Raw genomic sequence first — 22,131 nt, 5'->3', positions numbered from 1 at the left:
GTTTAATGTAGAAATTTGTTATTCTAAAAATGTACATACATTTCTTTCATAGTTTATACTATATACAGTGACATTTATAAATACATTTTTTAAATATATATTCAGAACACAAAAAAGAAGCAGGAACGAACTATATACATATCCTATATTGGATATTAACATCTAATAGTTTAAATCGCGGCAGCAGCTTCAGGTTGGAAATCCAAGACATTGTTGTCTATCCGTACTTCCGGGATTCTTCCCACCAGAGCCTCGCTTTCGATTTCAAAATAGCAGCTGCGTAAAATCAGCGTATACACTTTTTGACATAGTCCAATTAGTTCTTTCTTATATACGAAATATGCCAAAGACATGAAGGTAGTAACACTTTCAGTGAAGACAGCCAAACACTTAACTGCCGAATGGTCAGTTATCCAATCAGAATCAAGTATTCGAGCCGCGTAGAGGTGGTTGTTTTTACATCTTGAGTTCATTTAAACTTGAAAGTGGAATAAAAAAGCAAGTCTAGAGCAACTTTTTAACTTGAGCGCCATGTATTTAGAACACCATTTTAAACACATACTTGTAACGCTAGTTTACATTGAAACAATGTAAAAGCAGTAGTGTAATCTGATCACACATGACAAAACATTCTAAAAATTTCTCCATTCCACTGCCACACGTTCTGTGTGAACTAGCCCTAATCTGATATTGATATTTAACAAAAAATAAAAGAAGAACAAAACATATAGAAGCAAGATCTTTAATCACACTTAAAGTACAAGGGGATGTTCTGAAACAGTTATACAATTACTATTATACAAATTCTCAATATAAAAGGGGAAAAGTGGCTCTGAATTCAGTTCCAGTGATTACTGATACAGTGAGTTCCATCCAAGCCAGTCAACAAATTACATCATGTTATCTGAAGAGAAAACACCTCAAAGGTAACAGGAAAAATACCGAACAATGAACATTTGTCACATTTTATGTAAAGTACAAAATTGGTCTTTGTAAAACAGTGCTTCTAATTTACATAATGATATCATTTCAAGTCTTGTTAGAAAGCCATGGATTTTTGCGGCCTTAACCCTTGCTATTCATTATGGTTATACTTTGGAAGCTACAATTACTGCATGGTGAAATTATGACAATTTTAGCCAGTTGTACATTGTACATGGATGATGCAGGATAAAGCTGTGCATGGCTGCATTTAACTGACCTGAACTTGTTTGAAGAAAAATATGGTACATTTTTTCAAAATACCCATAGAACCATCAGAAACATAAATGTTTAAATAAGAACAAAGGAAAACCTTTACAGTTTACACAGGAAGATACATATGTAGACAGGATAAAATAATTATTGGCATTGGCATTTTTGGTGACAGAACAGTTTCACTACTTCACAAACAAAAGGAAGATCAATAGAATATCTCTGCTCTGTAAATAATATAAAGTTCGGCTAATACAGTACATTAATAGGTTGAACGTATTGAGGACTTAACATATCTCTCCAGTCATAATCTCTAAACACATGTATTTTTTATTCAAAGAAGACAAAAAGAAGGAGGATTATGGCCAAATATATAATAAACTATATATTCGTACTATTATAATGTCAATTAAAATATAATACATCTACCAATATAAATGAACTAATACACCCTTTCACCCCTGCGGGGATCTTAATCCATCTTGAAGTGTATAACCTCTTGCTCACTTCCAAAGCAAAGCTTTTGAGCAAAACTTCCATCGAGACATAAAAAGCTAACAATTGGCTAGGCTCAGTTGCACTTTGAAAAGTTTTGAAGAGCACCCTCTTTCTTCCAACTTGTCCACACAGACATAAGTTGTGTCACATGTTGCCTAAGAACATATCTTAAATCTCACTATCAGTCCCTGGGAGATGCTTGGCTTAAAGACGCAGAGAGAAGTCGTCACTCACTTATGGACTAGAAGGGAGTCTGGGAGATGGACAAGACCCTTGACTGTCAAAGCTTGCGGTGCGAGTCTTCCACTGAAAGAGAGACGGAAAACAGAAGGAAAGAGAGGGAGAGATTTGAATATTGAAATGAAAATGTACTTTTCCACTCTGGAAACGTTTGAGAACCGACAGTCACCTCCTTCTCAGACTTCTTGGGCTCTACGAGCGGGTGCCAGTGAGCAATGGGTTTTCGAGGGTAAGCGAGCATCTCATTCCAGTGATCTCTTCCAAGTCCCTCAGCATGGCTCCCTACACGACAGACTCCAATGATCTCATTATGTCCCACTCTACACACCAGGAGAATAAGGAATATATTGTGAAGCACACAGACAACACAACATAATATTTGTACAGAGAAAATATCAGATATTGAATTACACTCACAGATCGTAGTCCATAACCGATATGTGTAAGCTGACTTGATCCATATTCTCTGGGGGAATGTCAAATATTATCGCCTCATTATATGTTGGATTCAATGTGTTCTTTTTTATGGAAGTTTTCTTCTTTTTCAAACGTCTCCCATCACAGATCAGTGACACCTTCACATACGGATCTGCCAACAGAGCAGGGAGGTGTGACATCAATTTCTCAACGTATCAACCTTGTCTTCTCATGGTCTGAAAATGTCTGATGAAAGCACTTGTAATTCGCTTGCTGACAATGATAAATGTGTCTGTCTATGTTTATAAAGATGGAGCCAAGAAGGACACAGATGAAAGAAAATAAAGACAAACTTAAAAGACAGCAGCACACCTGAATAACCGGTAATATCCATGGCTTTGAGATTCCTACATTTGATGACCGTAAGTGTGAGTCTCCCTGCAGTTGGCAAGTAGCAGAGAGAGAACATTATCTCTCCCAGATCAACGCTTTCCTGCAGAATCAAATGGAGACACACAAAATCCAATTGACCATGGCATCATTACAAATAAAATAATATTGTATAGTAGTTACTATTCATAATATTCATTATGTTAGTATTTCGTACTGACGGTGAGCAAATTTAAACTTCTTTAATCCCAATTCTGTACACTATTTAAATGTTTGGGGTCAGTAAGATTTTTTTTGTTTTGAAAAATTAATACTTGTATTTAGAAATGATGCATTAAATCATTAAAAAAAATATTTAAAAAGGTGCTCTGTTCTTTGTTTTTTAGCTTTCTATTTATTAAATAATCTTGAAAAAATGCATCATAGTTTCTACATTGATAATACAAAGAAATCTTTCTTGAGCATCAAATCAGCAAATTAGAATGATTTCTCAAGGATTGTGAGACTGAAGACCTGGTAAGATTAGGGTTAGTTCTCCCAAAAATTTCAATTCTGTCAGTAATTACTCAACCTCACGCATCACACACAAGACCAGTGTTGGCCAATAGTGAGCCAACATTCTGACAACACAGAAGCGCTGCGCACAAAAACTATTCTTGTTGCTTGATAAACTTAAGGTTGAGCCACTGTAGTCACTTGGACTATTTTAATGATTTTATTTTAAGGGACTTCTGTCAAAAACATTAATAAAACCGTACAGACCCAATTTTTTTTAATAGTATTTTTAATAAGCGAAAATGCAGTGTAAAAACATTCTTACTTAAACTGATGCATTGAATAGAACACAATTCACATAATAATGGTTTTATGAAAAAGATAGGGACATAAAACCATTAGGAACAATTCCTATAGGAATAATCAGTTTGGTATTTTACAGAACAGACAACTGAATTCACTCAGGTAGTGACAAACCAAAATGTTTCAAACCAAACATATCAGGGTTGTCTTCATTTAGAAGTTTGGAAGTCAGTCCTGTATTCTATAGACAAATACAATGATAATTTATGGGATGCACTGCCACATCTAAATATGGTTGCTACTTCATAAATATGCTGTACTACTAAGTCTCTTCAGCAAGCCTGAAAACTAGAGATGAATTGATTGTAACCAGGGCCAACAACTGCCATTAATAAACTGGTCTGACAGACCATTCAGATGAAAGGTAGTGAGTGCATAACAACTCCTTAGGTCTTTCTCCCACATTTAACCCATCTTGAGGGCTTTAGCCTTTTGACAGCTCATCTACTGAGATCAGTGATGTCTAGCATTTACTAAAATCAATCATGTGAATGTATTCCTCACAGCACTATAAAAGTCATAGCCATGAATACCATAGACATGATTACCTCGACAACAACTAGGACATGTCTCGAGTCACAGAGTAAGACTTGTTAGTTGAACTGCAGTTTGCGTGGCTGTATCAGTGATATAATTAGCATTATTTTACATATCATTTAGCAGACGCTTTTATCCAAAGCGACTTACAAATGAGGAGAGCCAATTAATCCAACAATAGGACAACAATATGCAAGTGGTGTGACCCTTCCCAGTTTAGACTAACACAGTATATTTTACTCACAAGTTATCAGTGCAGTCCTGGTGCGTTTATCATTGTGTCAATCGCAGGATTCCAATCTTTCAAGGCCAAAAAAAATTTTCTCTGATGAATAAAAGCTTTTACATATTAAACTGTACAGTTTATATTAGAGTTGCATGATTCTGGATAAATTGAGAATCACAATTGCTTCACAATTCTTCTGAACAGACAACTTAACAACAAAAATGTTAATTGCTGCAATCTATTTAAAATTGTTTATTTAATTTCAATGAATAATATAAAAAGAAACCGGTTTGAATAAATTATTCAGTGGCTCACTCATTTAGATTTAAAGATGATTTGATCTATTTTAATTGCAATTATAGACATTAATGTTAGTATCTTAACAAAAAACTTTTATCCTAGTACTTCTGTGATAATTTTAATATTTGTAAGAAAAATAACCATACTGTGCTGTTTGTGAAGCTGTTTCATACCAATATGTGATAACTGCTTTCTCGGGGTCAGTGGCAGTGCAAACACAGATTTTAATGTTTTGGTGTAGTTTTGTTAAAGGTTGAATAAAATGGGGTGTTTGACTTTGAATCGAGATCACGATCTTTTAACGATTAATAGTGCAGCTCTAGAATGTTTTTGATTAGGAGAGGCAGCAAATAGCTATAAGCTCTGTCAAGTGTAACTAGAAGTGGCTATGGCAGTTTTGACTTCAATGGTGCCCTTGGTGAGACCAGACAAGTTTTGAAAAGTTGTCTGGAAAACTTCAATTTCAAAGAAAGTGTTGGGTGGAACTGAAGGCGTGCTGCACATTGCTGTAAAACTGCTGCAGGTGAGTGATACAGAAGAAGAGCGTCTGAGAGCTTTGCCCTGGAGAACCTCAGGCGACTGCCTATAATGTCTATGCCAGAAACACCCTGCTGAGTAGAAGAGATACAAACCTGAAACTCAATACACTACACTCTCTAACATGTAAGAGTCCTGCTGCACCAAAATAACAGATGATAAATAGTCTGGCCTTATTTTGGAATTTCAGGGCACTGAGCATCTCTTTCCTTAAATATATTACATACATTAAATAGTAATCAAATACTAAAAAATCTACACAAAAAAGTTCTGACCTTGAATAAAACAGAATTTGGCAATAAATGCATCAGTTTATAGTAAAGAAAAAATGGACACTAGAGGATATTTAAAAAAAATGTTTCAGTGTTTTTTTGTCAATGAAAGTAAATGGGATCTTATTTTGTTTTGGACCCCATTGTCTTTCATTACATTGACAAAAACGTTATTGTAAATATCTACTTTTATATTCTACAAAACAAAGAAAGTAATACAGGTTTGGAAAAACATGAAGGTGAGTAAATGATAACAGAACTTAGATTATTGCAGACTCAGTATTGTCATATCATATAATAAAACGAAATTTTTAGTACTTAATATGCACAATTTATCATGTTTGGTAATTACAATTTCGACAAATTACCATATCACACCCCATAGGACACAGTCTATGAATCATCTAATTAATCACTGTTTGTGTTTTCAGAAATACTCAATACAAGTGTATTCCTATATTAAAAAAAACAAATCATTAGGGTCACATTAATGTGACATAAGCCACATTAATGTGATAAATCACCAGTGGGGTCTGGTCTCACTAAGAGGTAAAGAGGATGAATTGTCTTACACTAGTGGCGTACTGGATGTCCTTCCATATGGATGTCTCCCGCGAGAGGTCTGAAGCTTCGAAAAGGTTTTCCAGGATCACCTCACCAATCATATCGTGCCTAGAGAAGCGGTCAAAGTCAAATACACTCAAGTGGAGCTTTCTGGTCCCCAGCTCCTCGTATGGGACCGGAAACTGAAAGGTCTCATCAAACGTGGGGTTGAGCGTCTTGCGGTGCACGCGAGTTTGGAATTTACGCTTGCGGTCGGGGAGTAGGTAGATCTTGACGTAAGGATCGGAGCTGCCGCACAAATCCTTCGCGGGTAAGTCGAATGCCTTGAGGATGGTGACGAGAAGGAGCTCTCCCTCATAATCGTACTTAAGGGAGAAGTTGATCTTGCCGCATGTTTTATCAGTGCCATACTTAGATGACTCCTCTGCCTCTACTGTGCTCTGTTTGTAGAGTTCAGGTTGGATACGTCCAAGAGAGGCAGCGGTGCAGATGGGATGTTCCTCCACGTCTAAAAAATCACTTCCGCGGTCCAGACTGGTGACATGGTGCATCTGTCTGGGAAGGTGCTTCTTGAAGGAACTATGCCTGGCAACAATCAGACAAAATTTGGCATGCTGATCTGATGAATGGGTTCTTTCACAAAGCAGCACACCAGGTGCTAATCTACATTTGAATTATAACCTATGATCAAATGCAAATTGATGGTGATAATTCTGGATATGCTGTAAGCTTCCCATAATGTTCCCGCTACATATGGTTGTACTCTAGAGTTATTGTGGTTTTTCACCATCTGACCTTTTTTGTAGTCAATAAAACCCAGAGACCTCCTTCAGGTCTAATTGTGTCTGACATTTACAAGATTTCCAAAGTATGAACATGATTAGGAATGACTGGAACTAACCTCATAATGGCTTTGTATATACTGTAAACCCTGATGACCTATGTGAAGGTCTTCAGACACAAACATTTCTTCATTCTTCCAGAACACTGACCTGTTAGAGGAGGCCGGCTCGGTTGTTTGCCGCGAGATACGCGTACGTCTCAACAAATGATCTTTCATGGACAGCTGCACGTCTGCAGGGATATCTGGCGATGTATGACTAATCTTCACTGCCGCCTCCAGAAAGTTGCCAGGATCCTTCAGCTTGTCTGATGCCATGATGTCTCCAAGGGCTGGGTAGTAGTCACCGTGACCTTCTTCTCTGTGTTGGTCTCTCTCTGGCCGGGTGGGGGCAAGGGCGGTGGCGCTAGAGGAAAGCACTTTGCTGCGCCAGGGCACCCAGCACAGCTTCCAGGTGGCGACGCTGATGACACCCAGCAGGGCCACACCACACAACGCAAATACAAGCAGCAGGAGACTGAAGGAAATGTCTGGACAGAAGATACAACATGGACATTGAAAAAAATGCACATAACATAAATGCCCCTTCTAGATACATTTCCATCACAATTATAAAGCGTACTAACTGTGTTGACCCAACTGGTGTTTTGAAAGATTTAAAGATATACTAAATGCAGGCTGGAAATTATACAGTTAAAAATATAACTCCATAAATTCATAAACACACTTTCTGGAAAACGACAGCATAAGATGCAAAACAATAATGACAGCTTTTTAAAGGCGCCGGTGACTTTTTTTTTTTGCAAATCTGACAAAAATCACTGATAACCACCAAAGTCTTGTGTCAAATGCAGATGGCAGAGTAATAACTTTAGCAAATTTGATTTGAAATTGCAATTCGTGTATAACATTAGTATAGTAAATTTACATAAACAAAAGAAACCCATTATTACTAATCACAATAACATGCATGCAGCATTTGCACACCTTACTCCCATATACATGTGGTTAATTGAGTCAGCAACTTTCTCCACAACATCATTTTTTTGACATGTATATATTTAAATGGACTGAAAGACATATAATCTATTGAATGATAGCTTGAGTATTGTGCCCAAAATAATAAATTAAAGTCCATGTCATTTTTAATGAGAAACTATGCTTCTTACCACAGCATGACAGCTGTAGTGTAAGCTGTCTGTGTTTTAAGGACAAGCATTCATTTTGCTGGGATATTTCTATATTTAACACATTAATGATATGAAGGAAAACAATACAAGGTTAAATCGTGATTTATTGATTTTTTAACTTAGTAATTTTTTTCCTTCCACTGCTGAAACTGAAAATGTGTAATGGTTTTAGTAATGATTACATTATCAATCAATGTCACTGGTAAAACGTTTTAAAGATTCAAAAGGAATTGTCTCCTGTTTCAAAAGACCTGTATATAAATAATTTAAAACCAGTTAAAAAGAGCTTATGTACATTGCAAAACAATGTCCCAGTGTGCAAAACATACCTTATGCTGTTGACTGGAGTTTTTTTTTAGCAGGGTGAGGTCTAACAATAATTTTACGTTTTAAATGAATACGTTTTTTCAACTCGCTCGAAACTCTTTCACACTGACCCTGAGCCAGCAGCCCATCCTTATTGTTGAGCCTTGGCATACAAAATCAGCAACAGCAAGCAGCTCTTTATAAATTAGATTAAAAATGAGCAGCTTAAACATGATCAAAGAGAACCTGTAGAGGTGCTATCAATGGCTTAGCCTCTCATGCATCTCCGCAAAACCTGATGCCAGCATTCATCGGTTTAAAACGGCATATTTCAATGAAATATCTTTCTTTATCCTGTGGTGAATTTATTAAAACAAATGTCCTGATCATACCATGACTACAGCACACGTATTGATCAAGCACCACAAAGCACACAAACATAAATATTAATCAGCACATGCTGACAAGACAACTTAAAACTTATAGCATAGTTGTAAAAATGATCATTCAGTGTGATCCACAGTCGGTTTGCCTCTTTATAGCAACAGTAATTGGTTCTTACGCCTTTAAAATGGGCCTCTTAAAACCCATCTCTAGTGTGAATATCACAGGGTAATGAGTAAATCGTTAAGACTGCAAAAACTTCTCAGACAGCATTAACACTGAAGTGCACCCAACTTCCAGATGGAATTGCAAATGAGCTAAATGTAATTACAGACGACTTCATTCAAGAAGAGCAGGTCATTGGTCAAATTCCTGCTCGACGGCAACAATTATATCTCTGAGTGGATAAAAAAAAATAAATCATTTTTTTAACGATTATTACAAATGCGTTGGAGTGCACGCCTCTCAGGGATGGAGCACTTGGCTGGCAACCAAGAAAACAAACAGGTGCGGCACAATGTACATTCTCATTTCAATCACACTCTCACAGTTATCCACTTCTCCTACTGGGGGACTGTGGGAGCACATAAACAACTTGACAATATAATGAATGTGCCAATAAACGTGGAAAATCGTCCACTTGGGAGACTTTGTAGCAAAAAATTATGAACGTACAACACTGTATCAAAATTAATAATTCGTTGTTTAATTGCAAATGTGTCGTTTCTGATTTCTGTAATCAATTCATCTGTATAGTTGGCTGCTTTTGTGTATAGGTATTCTACAACATGACCAAAGGTATCATCAGGACTTGACCTCTTATTTGTAGTTTTGTTTTTAAAAACAAGTGTGCTGTTAGCAATTAAAATGAAATGTTGATAAATAAAATAATAAAAAAAACTAGCTTTAAACGAATAAGAAGTTTTGTAAATCTGTTTTGAAATAAGTTGCTTCTCAGATAAAGGTTTCAAAGTCAGTGGTGTCAGATTGTGTGTATGTATTTTTATTGTAACTACATGGAACAAGAGGGTCACACGCACCACCTACCCAATATAGAACAAGGAGCTATTTTAAAAAAAATGCAATACTTTTATTTGCTCTGAAACAAAAAAAAAAGCCTATATGCTATTTGTATTATTTTTACAAAAAGGTACAGTGTATGTTTTTGTTAAATTGCTCCCAAACGTAAGATTGTTGCCAATCAGTAGTAGAATAAGTACCCCTTAGTTACTTACAGTATAAATAATTTGTTAATTTTCCTGGTTGTTCCTGCTTTATTCCCCAATGTCCCTTATACCTACATGTATTTTTGTAGGTACACTATTACCGAAAGTTACGCTGTAAATTTGTTTTACTCAGAACTTTGCGGGCTGTAATCTAAAGTGTTACCCAATAAGGATATTAAGTTCATACGCAGTACTATATGTCAATACGCATATTAGCCTCTCAGCAGTTACTCTTTTCTGCCGCAAATGAAATATTAATGGGTGTGATGAAAGGTTACACAACCATTACACTGTTTACGCTTTGACAGCTTAACCTCAAACAAGCCGGAGTGCATTAACAAGATTCAACATCCTACAAAGGCCTCAGAGACTTTGCAGTGAAGTAAATGTTTACATGCACAAAAAAAAACACACAAAAAAAAAAACACAACTGCTCCTCAGTAATACTAATGGCAATTTGAATAAAAATAATTCTGTGGTGAAGTAAATACTACAGAAAAAACAAACAAATGTAATTTTTACATTGAATAAGATAGTTCAGGTAAGAATTTAAAGTAAAGAGAAAATTTTATATTAGTACTCAACTCAAGCTTGTAGATAAGTTCAACGTATTATAATACAAGTTCAATTTTATTATAAGTTCAATATAATATTAGTTCAACTCAAGCTAGAACTTATATTTTACTTGGAATGGTTTGTTATATTTACAAATGATTTTTTGTGTTGAAATCAAAGTTTTCAAATTAAGTAAAGACTCAAATTTCTGATACTGTTCTCATCATGCGGGTCATGAATAATTAATAAGTTTGGTTTTTCACTGTTTTCTAGTTATATTTAAAATGTTGTATTGTTGCTTTTGATGTTAAGTTATTAACCTGTTGTTTCTACTTTTGAGTGGAAACTGTTTTATTTTAATATCAGTTACAAGTTCACTGTATGTACATTGGTTCCACATGAATCAAGTTACGCAAACATACAGTAACTTCACAAAATTCAATGGACTGAGGTTATTTTTAAGTGACCCAATTAAACATTTTAAATATTTCTCTGACAGGATCAATTTATTCAGTTTCATATGTTTTGTTCACTTAATAAGATTGCAAGAAGTCTCCCTTTTCTCATTTCCATCTTGCTTAAAGACACAAATGATTTTTCATTTCAACAGTTTACTCCATCCATTAAGTCCCACACAAAGCATGCAGTGAATGTTGAACATTGGATCACATTAACCCTACATAATTTAATCAAGTAGATTGAACATTCTAGAGAATTAGTGATTGAAAACAAAGAGGTTAAGTTTAATAGAGAAACACAATTGTTTTTGTGTAGATCACAATTAATAAATCTGAAAAAGTGTTTTTTTGTTTTGTTTGTTCAGTGTTTAATGAAGTCTACATTGATCAAGCAGTAGTATTATTTAACATGACTGAGTAATATTAAAGAGTTTTTTTTTCATGAATGAGATTTAAATGTGTTTTTGCTTTCCCATATGAAGCTGAAACAAATCCAGTGGAACATTTCCTGTGACCAATAGGCTACATCTAATTAAGGTTTGTTTGGTACCAGTGACAGACAGCATCCAAAGCCCCAGGGTTTTTCCTTTAAACTTCTCTTCAAGTGTCTTTAAATCTAACCTGGTATCCATAGAAACCTGTCTATTAGACATATCCCACCCTCTATTTTAACTCTGCTAAGTAAGGGTTTAGCACCATTGTTGGTAGTGTTGCTGTCACTGCTGCAAAATTGCAAACCCAAGGCTATATTTTGCTTTCATCTGTCACGGTTTGTTAGAAATACCTTATTCAGTTATCCCTCAATCCTTCATGCAATCATAAAAATAGTGCTGAACACATTTGTCCAATTAGTTTCAGTTACAGTGTTTATGATATAATAGCGGTGGTGTTGCCATCAAACACTGTTCTGTTCAGCCATGAGATTAAATAGAAAAATTGATGATGTTATTCTTAAAAGTGAATGATATATTTCAGCAATGCTAACTGTTTTCTTAAAAAAAAGAATTTAAATAGATTTGAAATATTATTGACTGTATTCGAGAATCTATTAAAATACTTTTTGCAGAACAATAAACCCATCTAATTATTTACCTTATTGATTTGCCATATAAAGTAAATCCAATGCAATGAGAAAAGAGATTTATATAGACCTAACACTTTCTCTCAACCTCCAAGACTCTATGTAAGCTCCATCAAATACTACTGAGCCCTATCAAAGCTCTGGAGGGAAGAGGGCGAAATCCAGTTAAATGTGCTCCTACTATTAGCTTGCAGCCGTTCACAAGTCCCTGTGGTATACGGTTGTGACAACTGTGGTCAGGGCCGGCAAAGGGAACATAAGGCTATTGCCCACTTTAATGAATAGAGAACAGCGTGTCATCAACACTCGAAACACAGGCCTAAAGCAGATACAAAGCACTTTAATAAGCATCTCAAAAGTGCTTCATTAAAATCACACTATTTATAGTGCTGGTATGTTGCGATGATTTGCTCTTTTTAATCATTTATTTCATTCACTGCAGGACCAAGTATTCCCAGCATGAACAAACTGCAGGGTGAATTGATTCCAGTAATAAGATCTTACGTCCTGCAGATATGCTGGTAGTATTTATTTGGCATGGATACTTGCATCAATCGCAGAGCAGGGGCGTAGCCAGTATTGGGCCAGGGCGGCACTGGCCCACCCACACTACTCACTGGCCCGCCCAGGCAAGTTTGATAAAAATACATTTTTAGTTTATTTTTATAATTCAAACGTATTTAAGAAAATATATTAATATATACCTGATTTATTGTTGACTGCTGTGTATGTTTAATTTGTTTTGCCGAATAAAATGCAACTGTCGAAGCAAGTTGTAGAAAGCCTCCCTCCGGAACGCTTGCTGGGGGTTCCGATAGGAAAACTCTCGGTGGCGCCATAATAATGGCTAAACAACTTTCTTTAATGCTATTTGGAAAAAGCGAGAGTTGAGGAAGAAGACACGCCATTGCCTTCATCTATCGAGTCCACCCAGCCAGTTCTTCAGACTCATAAACCCACAAGAAGACTAGTCAGGTGCTGGCGGCTCTCTCCCTCTCTCCCCGGTCTGCCTGACGTGGGTTTACCCGCCGATCTAACTGCGATATTATTATTTTAGCTTACTTTATTTTCAGGTGAACTGTCTTTGAACAGCTGACTAGCCTGAACAAAATAGACAAGTTATTGTCTACACACTGGTTTGTCCAGCCTTTATTGAGCTCTATTGGTTGAACATGATGATTTGCCGAATATAAAGGTGTTACTGTTTTTGCAGTTTGTCTATTAATTTTTCTACTCTCTAAAGTTAATTATTATTGAAGTATTTTTTTTTCTATGAAAACCTATAGGCCCACTCACATTTTCACTGGCCCACCCAAAATACAATTTCTGCCTACGCCACTGTCGCAGAGTAGGCCTTAAAAAGTAAAAACTCCTAAAGCAAAATCACTAAATGACTGCCGTGATTATTTCACGGCCATATTTCCCTCTGCTCCTGTCCTGGTGGCCATGGGCCATTGACAACATGGGAAAGTCCTCTTCTTTCATGGCCTTTCATTTGCAGACAAGTAATTACGCTGATTGCTGAGTAGTAATTTTCATATAACCTACGATTACCTCTCTCGATTGTAATTTCAGTGCCCCTAATGCATAAAACCGCTTTCAACAGTACAGTTATTCATCATATGTTATGTCTCCATTGAGTCTTCGAAATACAGCCACCTACACTGATCAAACCAATCCACATCACTGCAATTCATGCAATCAATAATTAAGTTATAGTGACAAACAGCTATGGATACTTTTACATTAACTGAAATTCTTCTATGAGAACTGTTAGGTAGAGTAAGAATAAAAAAAGTATGATCACAACTACATATTTGGAGGTGAGATTGTTAAGTCTACTGGCTTTATTTGTCTAAAATATTTTTTGACATATAGAATAAAAGCTTGACTGTGATCTGTATTCCAAACCAGAGTAGTGATTGGATCATGAAGAGCTGTGTGATTTTGCCTGAGGCGAACAGTTTTTTTTTTAAGTCAAAGTGAATGTGACCGGAAGAAGTAGAGTTTCTCTTGCTCCAAGATTGCTCGGAGCTGGGTTTCTCCCAGAGTGGAGTGATTTGTAGGAAAATTGCTGATGCTCTTGTAGCACTTGGCCACTCTGTATGTTGCTTAGTGACATGCAAAACTTCATAGACCAACGCTACTTTTGCCTCATCGAAAGGTAACGCCCCCTTTTGGATGAAAACAAATGGATTCCCTTGAGTACAGAACTTGCTCTAGTATGTATATATATATATATATATATACACACATATATTGTCATTAACACTCACAGTATGACAAACTAGACGATGAGGCCATGTCACTTGGATCATATTTAACTTGATTTATGCTATTGATATAGTTTTGTTGTCGACTATAAGTTACTGTTGAAATAGTGGTAGGCTAGGACTAAAGAGGACTTGGCTGGTTTCTGCTTGTGTCCAAAAAATGCTAGGACTTTGAAAGTTGTAAAAAGGTTTACAGTGTACGGCAAAATATGTATAGGACCTATATATATGTAGCCAAGAAGGCTTGATCTTCATTTTGTTACACGTAGCCCAGAGCAGTAGTCGTCGAAAAGTCATATAGGCCTAAAGGATCTTTACGAGTTGTGTGTGAATGCACTCACAGATCCCGGCAAATCACTGGCAGTGTGAATGAACCGAAATCAAACAATCCCGGGACACATTATCCGTGTATTTTCCGGAATCTCTGTGTGAAAGGGGCTTTGGTGATTCCACAAGATAGTGGTAGATGTCTGAATAGTCCATATTTGGATCATTAATCCAGTTTTCGACCATTTCAAAAGGACACCTCTGTAACCCCATATCCAGTAGCTTCTTTAAGTTTGTGCCATTTTTGCTATCAAGAAACTTTGCAGATCTAGAGAGATCTGTTCTCAGGGGGATCCGTTTGTTTTCCCCCAAAAGGGGGCGTTACCCTTCGATGACGGAAAAGTAGCATTTGTCCATGCTTTGGCTTCTATTGGAACTATTTTGTGTTGGTAGAAAAAAAAACCCTTCAATTATTGATAATGACAAAAATAATGTTTAGAATACTGCAGCATATTGGGTAAAGATTTTGCTTTTATAGAGGTCCCAGGACATGAACTTTGGTGAGAGACAATGCTAAAGTGTTAAAAATAGCAGTTATATAATTTAAAGCCATGAAATGGAAGTAGTGACAGATCTTTTCTTCCATACATTGAAAGTGAAACACGTTATCAAAAATCTATAGGCCAACTGATTGTCGGAAAGGGGCAGGGTTTATGCAGACTAAGGATTGGAGAAGTCTGGCATATATGTCACCAAAGAGAAATCAAGTGTATCGCCAGTTCTGGCAGGTCACGTCAGTCAAGCTCAAGTCAGCTGACTCTCAGCTGATCCAAGTCTACCTATAGGAATACGACGCCTACCACTGCATCCCTACGTATACATGCAGCATAGGAGCTAATTACCCTCCTCCATCCCCAGCTCCTCCACTCGTCCAGTCAGGACTTGGCTTCTGATATTCCTCTTTGAATCAGACTCATTTTTCTTGAATTATGTTCTACATTAAATTATTGAATATTAATGATATCTGCAATACATTTATGTTGGTTCTGTTCTGTTTACCCTAAGGGGGTTATCGCTGTTTTCTAGGCTGCATGTACAGTACCATCAGAGAGTTCTTCCCCATAACAGAACCATACCGCCAATCCAAAATGTATGCTAACTGTTACGGTAATCATATTTGACAATAGAAGTCCTGACAGAAGTCTGTTTATGGAAGATTAAGTAATGACGCGTGCGGATGATTTTGTTCACAATAAAATAGACATCTGTAACATGCAATTTGGAAAATAGATTTTTGGATTTTTTTTTTCTCATGCCAACTTTATTTGGGGGGAGGGAAAAATATGAATCAGAATGCAACTAAGAGGAACAATTTGCAGGAAAAAAATATCAAAAGGAGAAACTGAATCTCAGTTAAACTCAGAATATAACTGTTTAACAAAGTCATAAGCAGAGTTGGATTACAAAACACTCCTAGTAATTAGGTGAAGCAGCAAAATCGCACTGCAGCTTTAACAAGTTATTAGCATGTTCCTCGCCTTCATTGCACCTCACAGGCTGATGTGTGTTCGGCACAGAACAGAGAAGAAGGAAGCGAGAACTGAGAACAATTATAAAAACAGCTCATTACATGTAAAACTCAAAAGCATTGTTTTTACCCCAAAGGCCTACATTGGATACAATTCAGGACTGTGTCTTTTCCAGATAAGCAAGGAAATCACGTCATCTGCCACATTAGAAGTGCCATTCCCTTCCTTTAGGTTGAAACTGGGCTAGATTAGCATTTGTTGTGCAGGCGAAAGGCAAGTGTGAGCTAGAGATAAGGCGAGAGAAGAGCTAGCTTACTGGTCTTGATGGACACGGCAAGTCATTCACAGAATAGGCTGAAGTGAGTGGCCAATGCCTGTATTTGGCAACACAAATACCCCTAAATCTTTCTGTCTTCCAATTCTTAAAAGAAACAATGAGGGTGCCATGAAAGTTGAAATTTTGGCATTTAAGATGACAATAGTGTGACATGGCAGTAGCCGTAGCTACAGTTGGCTACAGCTTTAAGCCTAAAGGTAAAAACTGTCCCTATGTGTTTCCATCAAACGCAGTGTACTATGTGCAAGAGAAAGAGAAATAAACAGAGGATGCTAGCAGCTTTTAACAAAACCTCAAACAAGTTTTAACAAAACACATTGAGGTTGGCCATAGTTCGACCCAGTCAATAGTGCTGTACTGATGACACAGCGCCAACGGTACTATAAAAATACAACCCCCTCAGCAAAAAGTCGACCAATATTATGCATCCATTATAGTGATCGACCGATATATCGGCCGGCCGATATATCGGGCCGATATTTGAAGTTTTTACGTGTATCGGAATCGGCCGATACACCGCTGCGCGTTCGCCGATATTTTTTTCCCCCCGGCGTTATTTATAGACAGGCGGCCACGGGCAGCTCCGTGCTGCTGGAGATGCTGCAGTTCACGTGCCCCGCCCTCCCCCACTAGCAGAGTGCAACCTGCTCTTCACGAGAATGCTAACTTAAACTTTCAAAGGATCTTTTAAATGTTTGACTGCTGAAATATTGTCAAACACTTTGAAAATGGAAACACGTCGCCCTATAACTGTTATGTGCTTGCAACTAAGCAAGTTTGTGGGTCCAAATGGAAAACGCGAATGCCTCGTCTATAAAACTTAACTGCTTGCCATTGTATTAGGGAGCTGCAAATAGCTAAGGTGTAGGCTATCCGTTCAGTATGCATTAGGACTGTCTATGAATATTCTACATTCGAATATGTATTAATTTTGAAGGTGAAAATTAATATTTGAATATGGAAAAACACGCCCGCGGTTGCAGACTAATAACGTTACCACAGCTGCACAGCTCACTCGGAGCGCTCACTGTCGGTTCTATACTGTGAAACTTCAATCACTGAATGAACTGAAGCCTGCTATATTTGGGACACGAGTCGCGACTCGCAACCTTAAATTGCTTGCACAAAACTCTTGATCAGCACTCAACATTTGTTTGTTGTTCATTTAACCGACGCGCAGAGACCGTGAGGGCGAGAGAGAGAGAGAGAGAGTGCCTGAGCGAGTCCAGGGCGAGACAGAGTGAGCTCTGCGGTCTTGGCCATTAGTTGATTTAGTTTGCTTTTTAATACGTTGTTAAATATGTTTAAACTCAAATAAACCATCTAATACTAGTAGTTATGTCTCTTTGCATTAATGTGTCCTGTTATTGATGTAATGCGCGTCAACAACAAAACGCGCTACGGGATGTTCGAATATGTTTTTTAGAGGGAAAATGCAAACGCCATTTGAGTAATTTTGACAGCCCTAGTACGCATACGGGTGCTGTAACGAACACTGGTCATAGGATTAAGTAATGCCAACGTTGTTCAGTGTTTTTTTGTGGGAGATTTATTCAGCGCTCTCCTGGCTGAGGTTTGGACGCGTGTGGTGTCTCCCTCGCCATCGCAGTGATATAAAGAGACTAGACATGCTCATTTTATTTTATGTAGAAAAATTGAAACCATGCAGTACATAGTTCGTTTCTTTTAAAATGAAGTACAGTGTGCACTGTGCACTTTATTATGCTGGTTGCTACTGTGTGCAATAGTGTAATTATTTAATTTATGCTTAAATATTTATTTTCAGCACTGAACTTTTTTTGTTCTACTTTATGTTTTTAATATTTGTTAAATTGTTTATCTACTTCTTCTTGTTCTACCTCACATGTTTTTACTATTTGTTAAATATTAATTTTTGAAGTTAATTAAATGTTACTTTTATTAAATTGAGACCTGTAACATTTGTTAACATCATGTTATTTTTAAGATGTAAATTGAGGGAGCAAAATGTATCGGCTCCAAATATCGGCTCAAGAAAATCGGCAGCCCGTATCGGTCATCGGCTAAGGCTGATGGGGAAAAAATCGGTATCGCTATCGGCACTAAAAAATCCATATCGGTCGATCCCTAATCCATTATCGGTAAAGCTCATAATAAAACGCTGCTACATAGTTTGGAGACAGAAAAAATATTTGAAAGACAGTTGCCATATAATGCAAATGGTTAACATACTTTCCACCAAGTTTATTAGCGCCAACATCAAAAGATATCTCATGAAATCTTAAGTAAATCTCATTTAGGTCACTGGGAAACAAATGAAATATTAATATTACTAACAACACAATGATTGTAGTCCCTGTGTCTCTATACAGCACATTGAAGGCAACTGTCGAGTTGCATTTTGAGAGGTTCTGCACTAAACACATTTTTGGATATTTTTCCCACTTATAATTCCCGCTTATACCACAACAAGCTATTCCATCTTGGGCAGCAAATGCACTGGCAGCACTGTCTAAAGGTTGGGACACTAAGTCAGTGTAGTAAGGGATGATAAGCAATACACCGCAGCCTGTTGTAGCAGATCTTTTATTTGCCTACATTGCAACTTTAGGAGATGTAGCTGACAACAATGCTTTAACACTATTAGCTCCAGTGTGATCAACTGCCAATGCAGGAGAAGGCTCCCAGCGAGCTGTTGAGAGGAACCGTGATGGACCAGACTGCCAATGCACCAGACAAGCAAGTCACTGCACTTGCTGTACCCTTATTTACTCACACACATAAACATGCAGTACAAAAGCGTGTCATGTGGATACACATCCTGACTGCATTTTGGATAATGTATGTGATGTACACTCTATCTACATCCTTCCTTCTTTCAGCACCCTATTCACAAGAGGATCTGCACAAACTGTGCTCTAATAACATTCAACTAGAAATGTAAGCTGCTGTCCTAACCAGCCTCAGGGCACCACCAACACCTTCCTTTCACTGCCATATGTTTAATATGCTCAAAACTAAAGCACAGAGATACTATTGTGAGATCAATACAACACTGAATATCAACCTTTGTACTTAGGTCATAAATATTTTCCCTGGGACGAAGCAGCCACAGATGGTGTCAATTAAAGAGGTACTAAAAACTAGATTAGAAGAAAACGACATAAAAGTCTTCCACCCCTTCCCAAAGTTGTTTTATGGAGATTTTTTCTAATTAGACTATTATGAAACAGGGCAGCCTATTATCTCTTTCGAGGGAGCTTCAAGAGGGGTTGACGCAAATTAGCTGAACACCTGCATGAAAATCCTATCATTGCTGCAGGAACTTTGAACTCTTCAATTAAACAACAAATATAACGAACAAAATGATAATATACAGTATTATAGATGAAAATAAGGCGTAGAAGTACACAAATATTCATCAAGTACCTAAAAAATACAATGCGTCTTTGTAGGTAATGCAGTTCTGTCAAAGCACGTATTGCTACAGGATAAATATACACTCCCAACTTTATTGAAACATAAATAAATAAATATATTTTCTTACCACAAAGCGTTTTTTCCGTATCTCTCACTTTTGGTATTCCCACTTAAACTCGCTTTCTTGCTGTTTTTGAGACCCCCTGTCTCAAAACAGCTCTTGTCTATCCGCAAGCTCGTCTCAGAATGAGCTCGACACAGCAGCGTGCACGGGATCGCGTTTCTATGGCACCGCGAGGAAGCCAGCCATTGCTCAGCTAGAGAGATGCAGTATTGTAATTGTCTAGGGGCACACACACACACACACATTAATTTTGCCAAGCCAGAGAGCGGTCACAACTGCTTCAAACATATAACCCCGCGGCTAGAAAAAGTAAAAACTTTACAATAAAACCTGTTACCTAAATATAGCCTAGATTTTGCATTTGATTTCACGGTTTTAATGTTGCCTATAAATGTATACTTACTTTAAATAAAGTTAATGCAAGGTAAAAGTAAAATTCGAATATCTATATTAGCCTAGCTACAATCCTATATTTACGAGATAGCTATACAAAGGTTTCAGTAATGAGTTATGTACCTACATTATGGAACATATATGGTTATGATTTGTAAAATACAGACACCAGAATGCAGTCCAGTAGCCTACATCTGTCACTGTATTTTTCTTTATTGTGGTTCCATGTTTTTTTTTTTTTTAGAAAGTTAACTTGTTAACTGGGAAATTGTATTGCTATCATTTTAATTTATAACAGTGAATAGATGACATAAAAGCATGCATATTAATGAAAAAGCCTCATGAATCAAAAAAAAAACTCGAGAAAGGCAGAAAAGAAAGGCAGTTGTTATTTTCAGAATTATTAAAAGGCAGGAAGGGTAATTAAAGGCTTAAAAGATTCGACTTTGAAATTCAATGAATCATGCAGTAGACTCTGTCAGACCCTTAAAGGGAAAGATTATAAGCATCTATCTGTCTGCACTAAAGAGTGTATGAAGAAGCATGTTTTCTGAGAGTCCTGTTGTGTGGCTCTGAATGCTGGACTACAGTCATCAAGAGAGTGCTTCATGCTAGATGCCTCAGGTTTATAATCGGCAAGACCTGGAAGGATAAAACGTTGAATGAAGATCTGTTCAAAGTGACCAAAATTCACTCGGCTCAAATGTGCTGGACATGTCACCAGAATGACCCCCTCCCACACTCCAATTCTGCACCGTTTGCTCAACTCTGGTGCTGTAGAGCTGAACTGAGATATAAAGACATCCTGAAAAGAGATGATAGATTTCAGCAGAACTAACAGGCAGTGCAAAACCAAGCAAAATGGCATTTTTAACTGTGGTGCTCAGGAAGCGATTGGGGGTTAGATGCCTTGCTCAAGGGCACCGTTGTGGTAGAAGAGAGCACTGTTCTTTCACTCCCCCACCTACATTTCCTGCCGGTACTGAGACTCAAGCCCATGTCCTTCAGATTACAAGTCCAACTCTCTAACCATTAGGCCACAACTACCAGTGTGCTCAACAGATGCATGCTTTCTTTGCCATTTAGGAGCTTGACAACTCATTCCTAATTCATTTTCATTATATAAAAAATAGCCGCCAAGACATTCTTTAAAAATTACTGTATGTTTTGTGTTCCACAAAACAGGTTTGTAACAGCATGCGAGTTGAGAAAATGACGTTCATTTTGGGTGCAAATGTTCATTTCATTTTAATCATGGATCCATGCAGCATCCAAGTCTGACTGTAGGACCGCACTTGTATGCACAGTGATGCATGCACGTCTGCATTAGGCTCCTCCATCTTACAAACCCAATGTGCCTTGTTCTTACATTCATGTGGTTTGCTGCTACTTCTCCAGCTGCGATGTCACGGTTCCCCCTAGCCGACTTCTAGACAGATTAACATCAGTGATCTTGTAGCTGCATTGGGAGGGGGATGTGCTCTTGGTGAGCGGAGCCCTGGACTTTCATCTCTGCTTTTCTCAAAGGCAGTTAAGCAATACAGAATACTTCATGCACACACTTTACTTAAACATACTGACACTCATAAGAACTTCAAGAGATAATCTTTCCACTATTGAATGTAAAGATATTTGCAATATCATAGCCTATTTTCCACCCTGACCATCTTCCAATGGTGCAGTGTTTTCCATTTCTATAACATCATATTTCATTCAGTATATTTAAAACATGATA

General features: G+C 37.3%; 1 protein-coding gene across 1 annotated transcript in view; it reads right to left on the bottom strand.

Annotated features, from left to right (window-relative positions):
* Positions 1 to 728: 728 nt before the first annotated feature.
* Positions 729 to 22,131, bottom strand: part of syt6b (synaptotagmin VIb) — a 30,690-nt gene continuing 9,287 nt past the window's right edge. The window contains exons 2-7 of the mRNA XM_039674030.2: positions 7,026 to 7,404; positions 6,042 to 6,618; positions 2,722 to 2,842; positions 2,350 to 2,521; positions 2,102 to 2,252; positions 729 to 1,998 (exon numbers count right to left, since the gene is read on the bottom strand). Of these exons, the coding sequence (XP_039529964.2) occupies positions 1,927 to 1,998; positions 2,102 to 2,252; positions 2,350 to 2,521; positions 2,722 to 2,842; positions 6,042 to 6,618; positions 7,026 to 7,404 (1,472 nt within the window). The 3' untranslated portion in view covers positions 729 to 1,926. The remainder of the gene's footprint in view (positions 1,999 to 2,101; positions 2,253 to 2,349; positions 2,522 to 2,721; positions 2,843 to 6,041; positions 6,619 to 7,025; positions 7,405 to 22,131) is intronic.

Source organism: Pimephales promelas, chromosome 21 (assembly GCF_988280905.1).
Source record: "Pimephales promelas chromosome 21, fPimPro1.hap1.1, whole genome shotgun sequence".
NCBI classification, from domain to species: Eukaryota; Metazoa; Chordata; class Actinopteri; order Cypriniformes; family Leuciscidae; genus Pimephales; species Pimephales promelas.
This window is presented reverse-complemented; position numbering and strand designations above follow the sequence as displayed.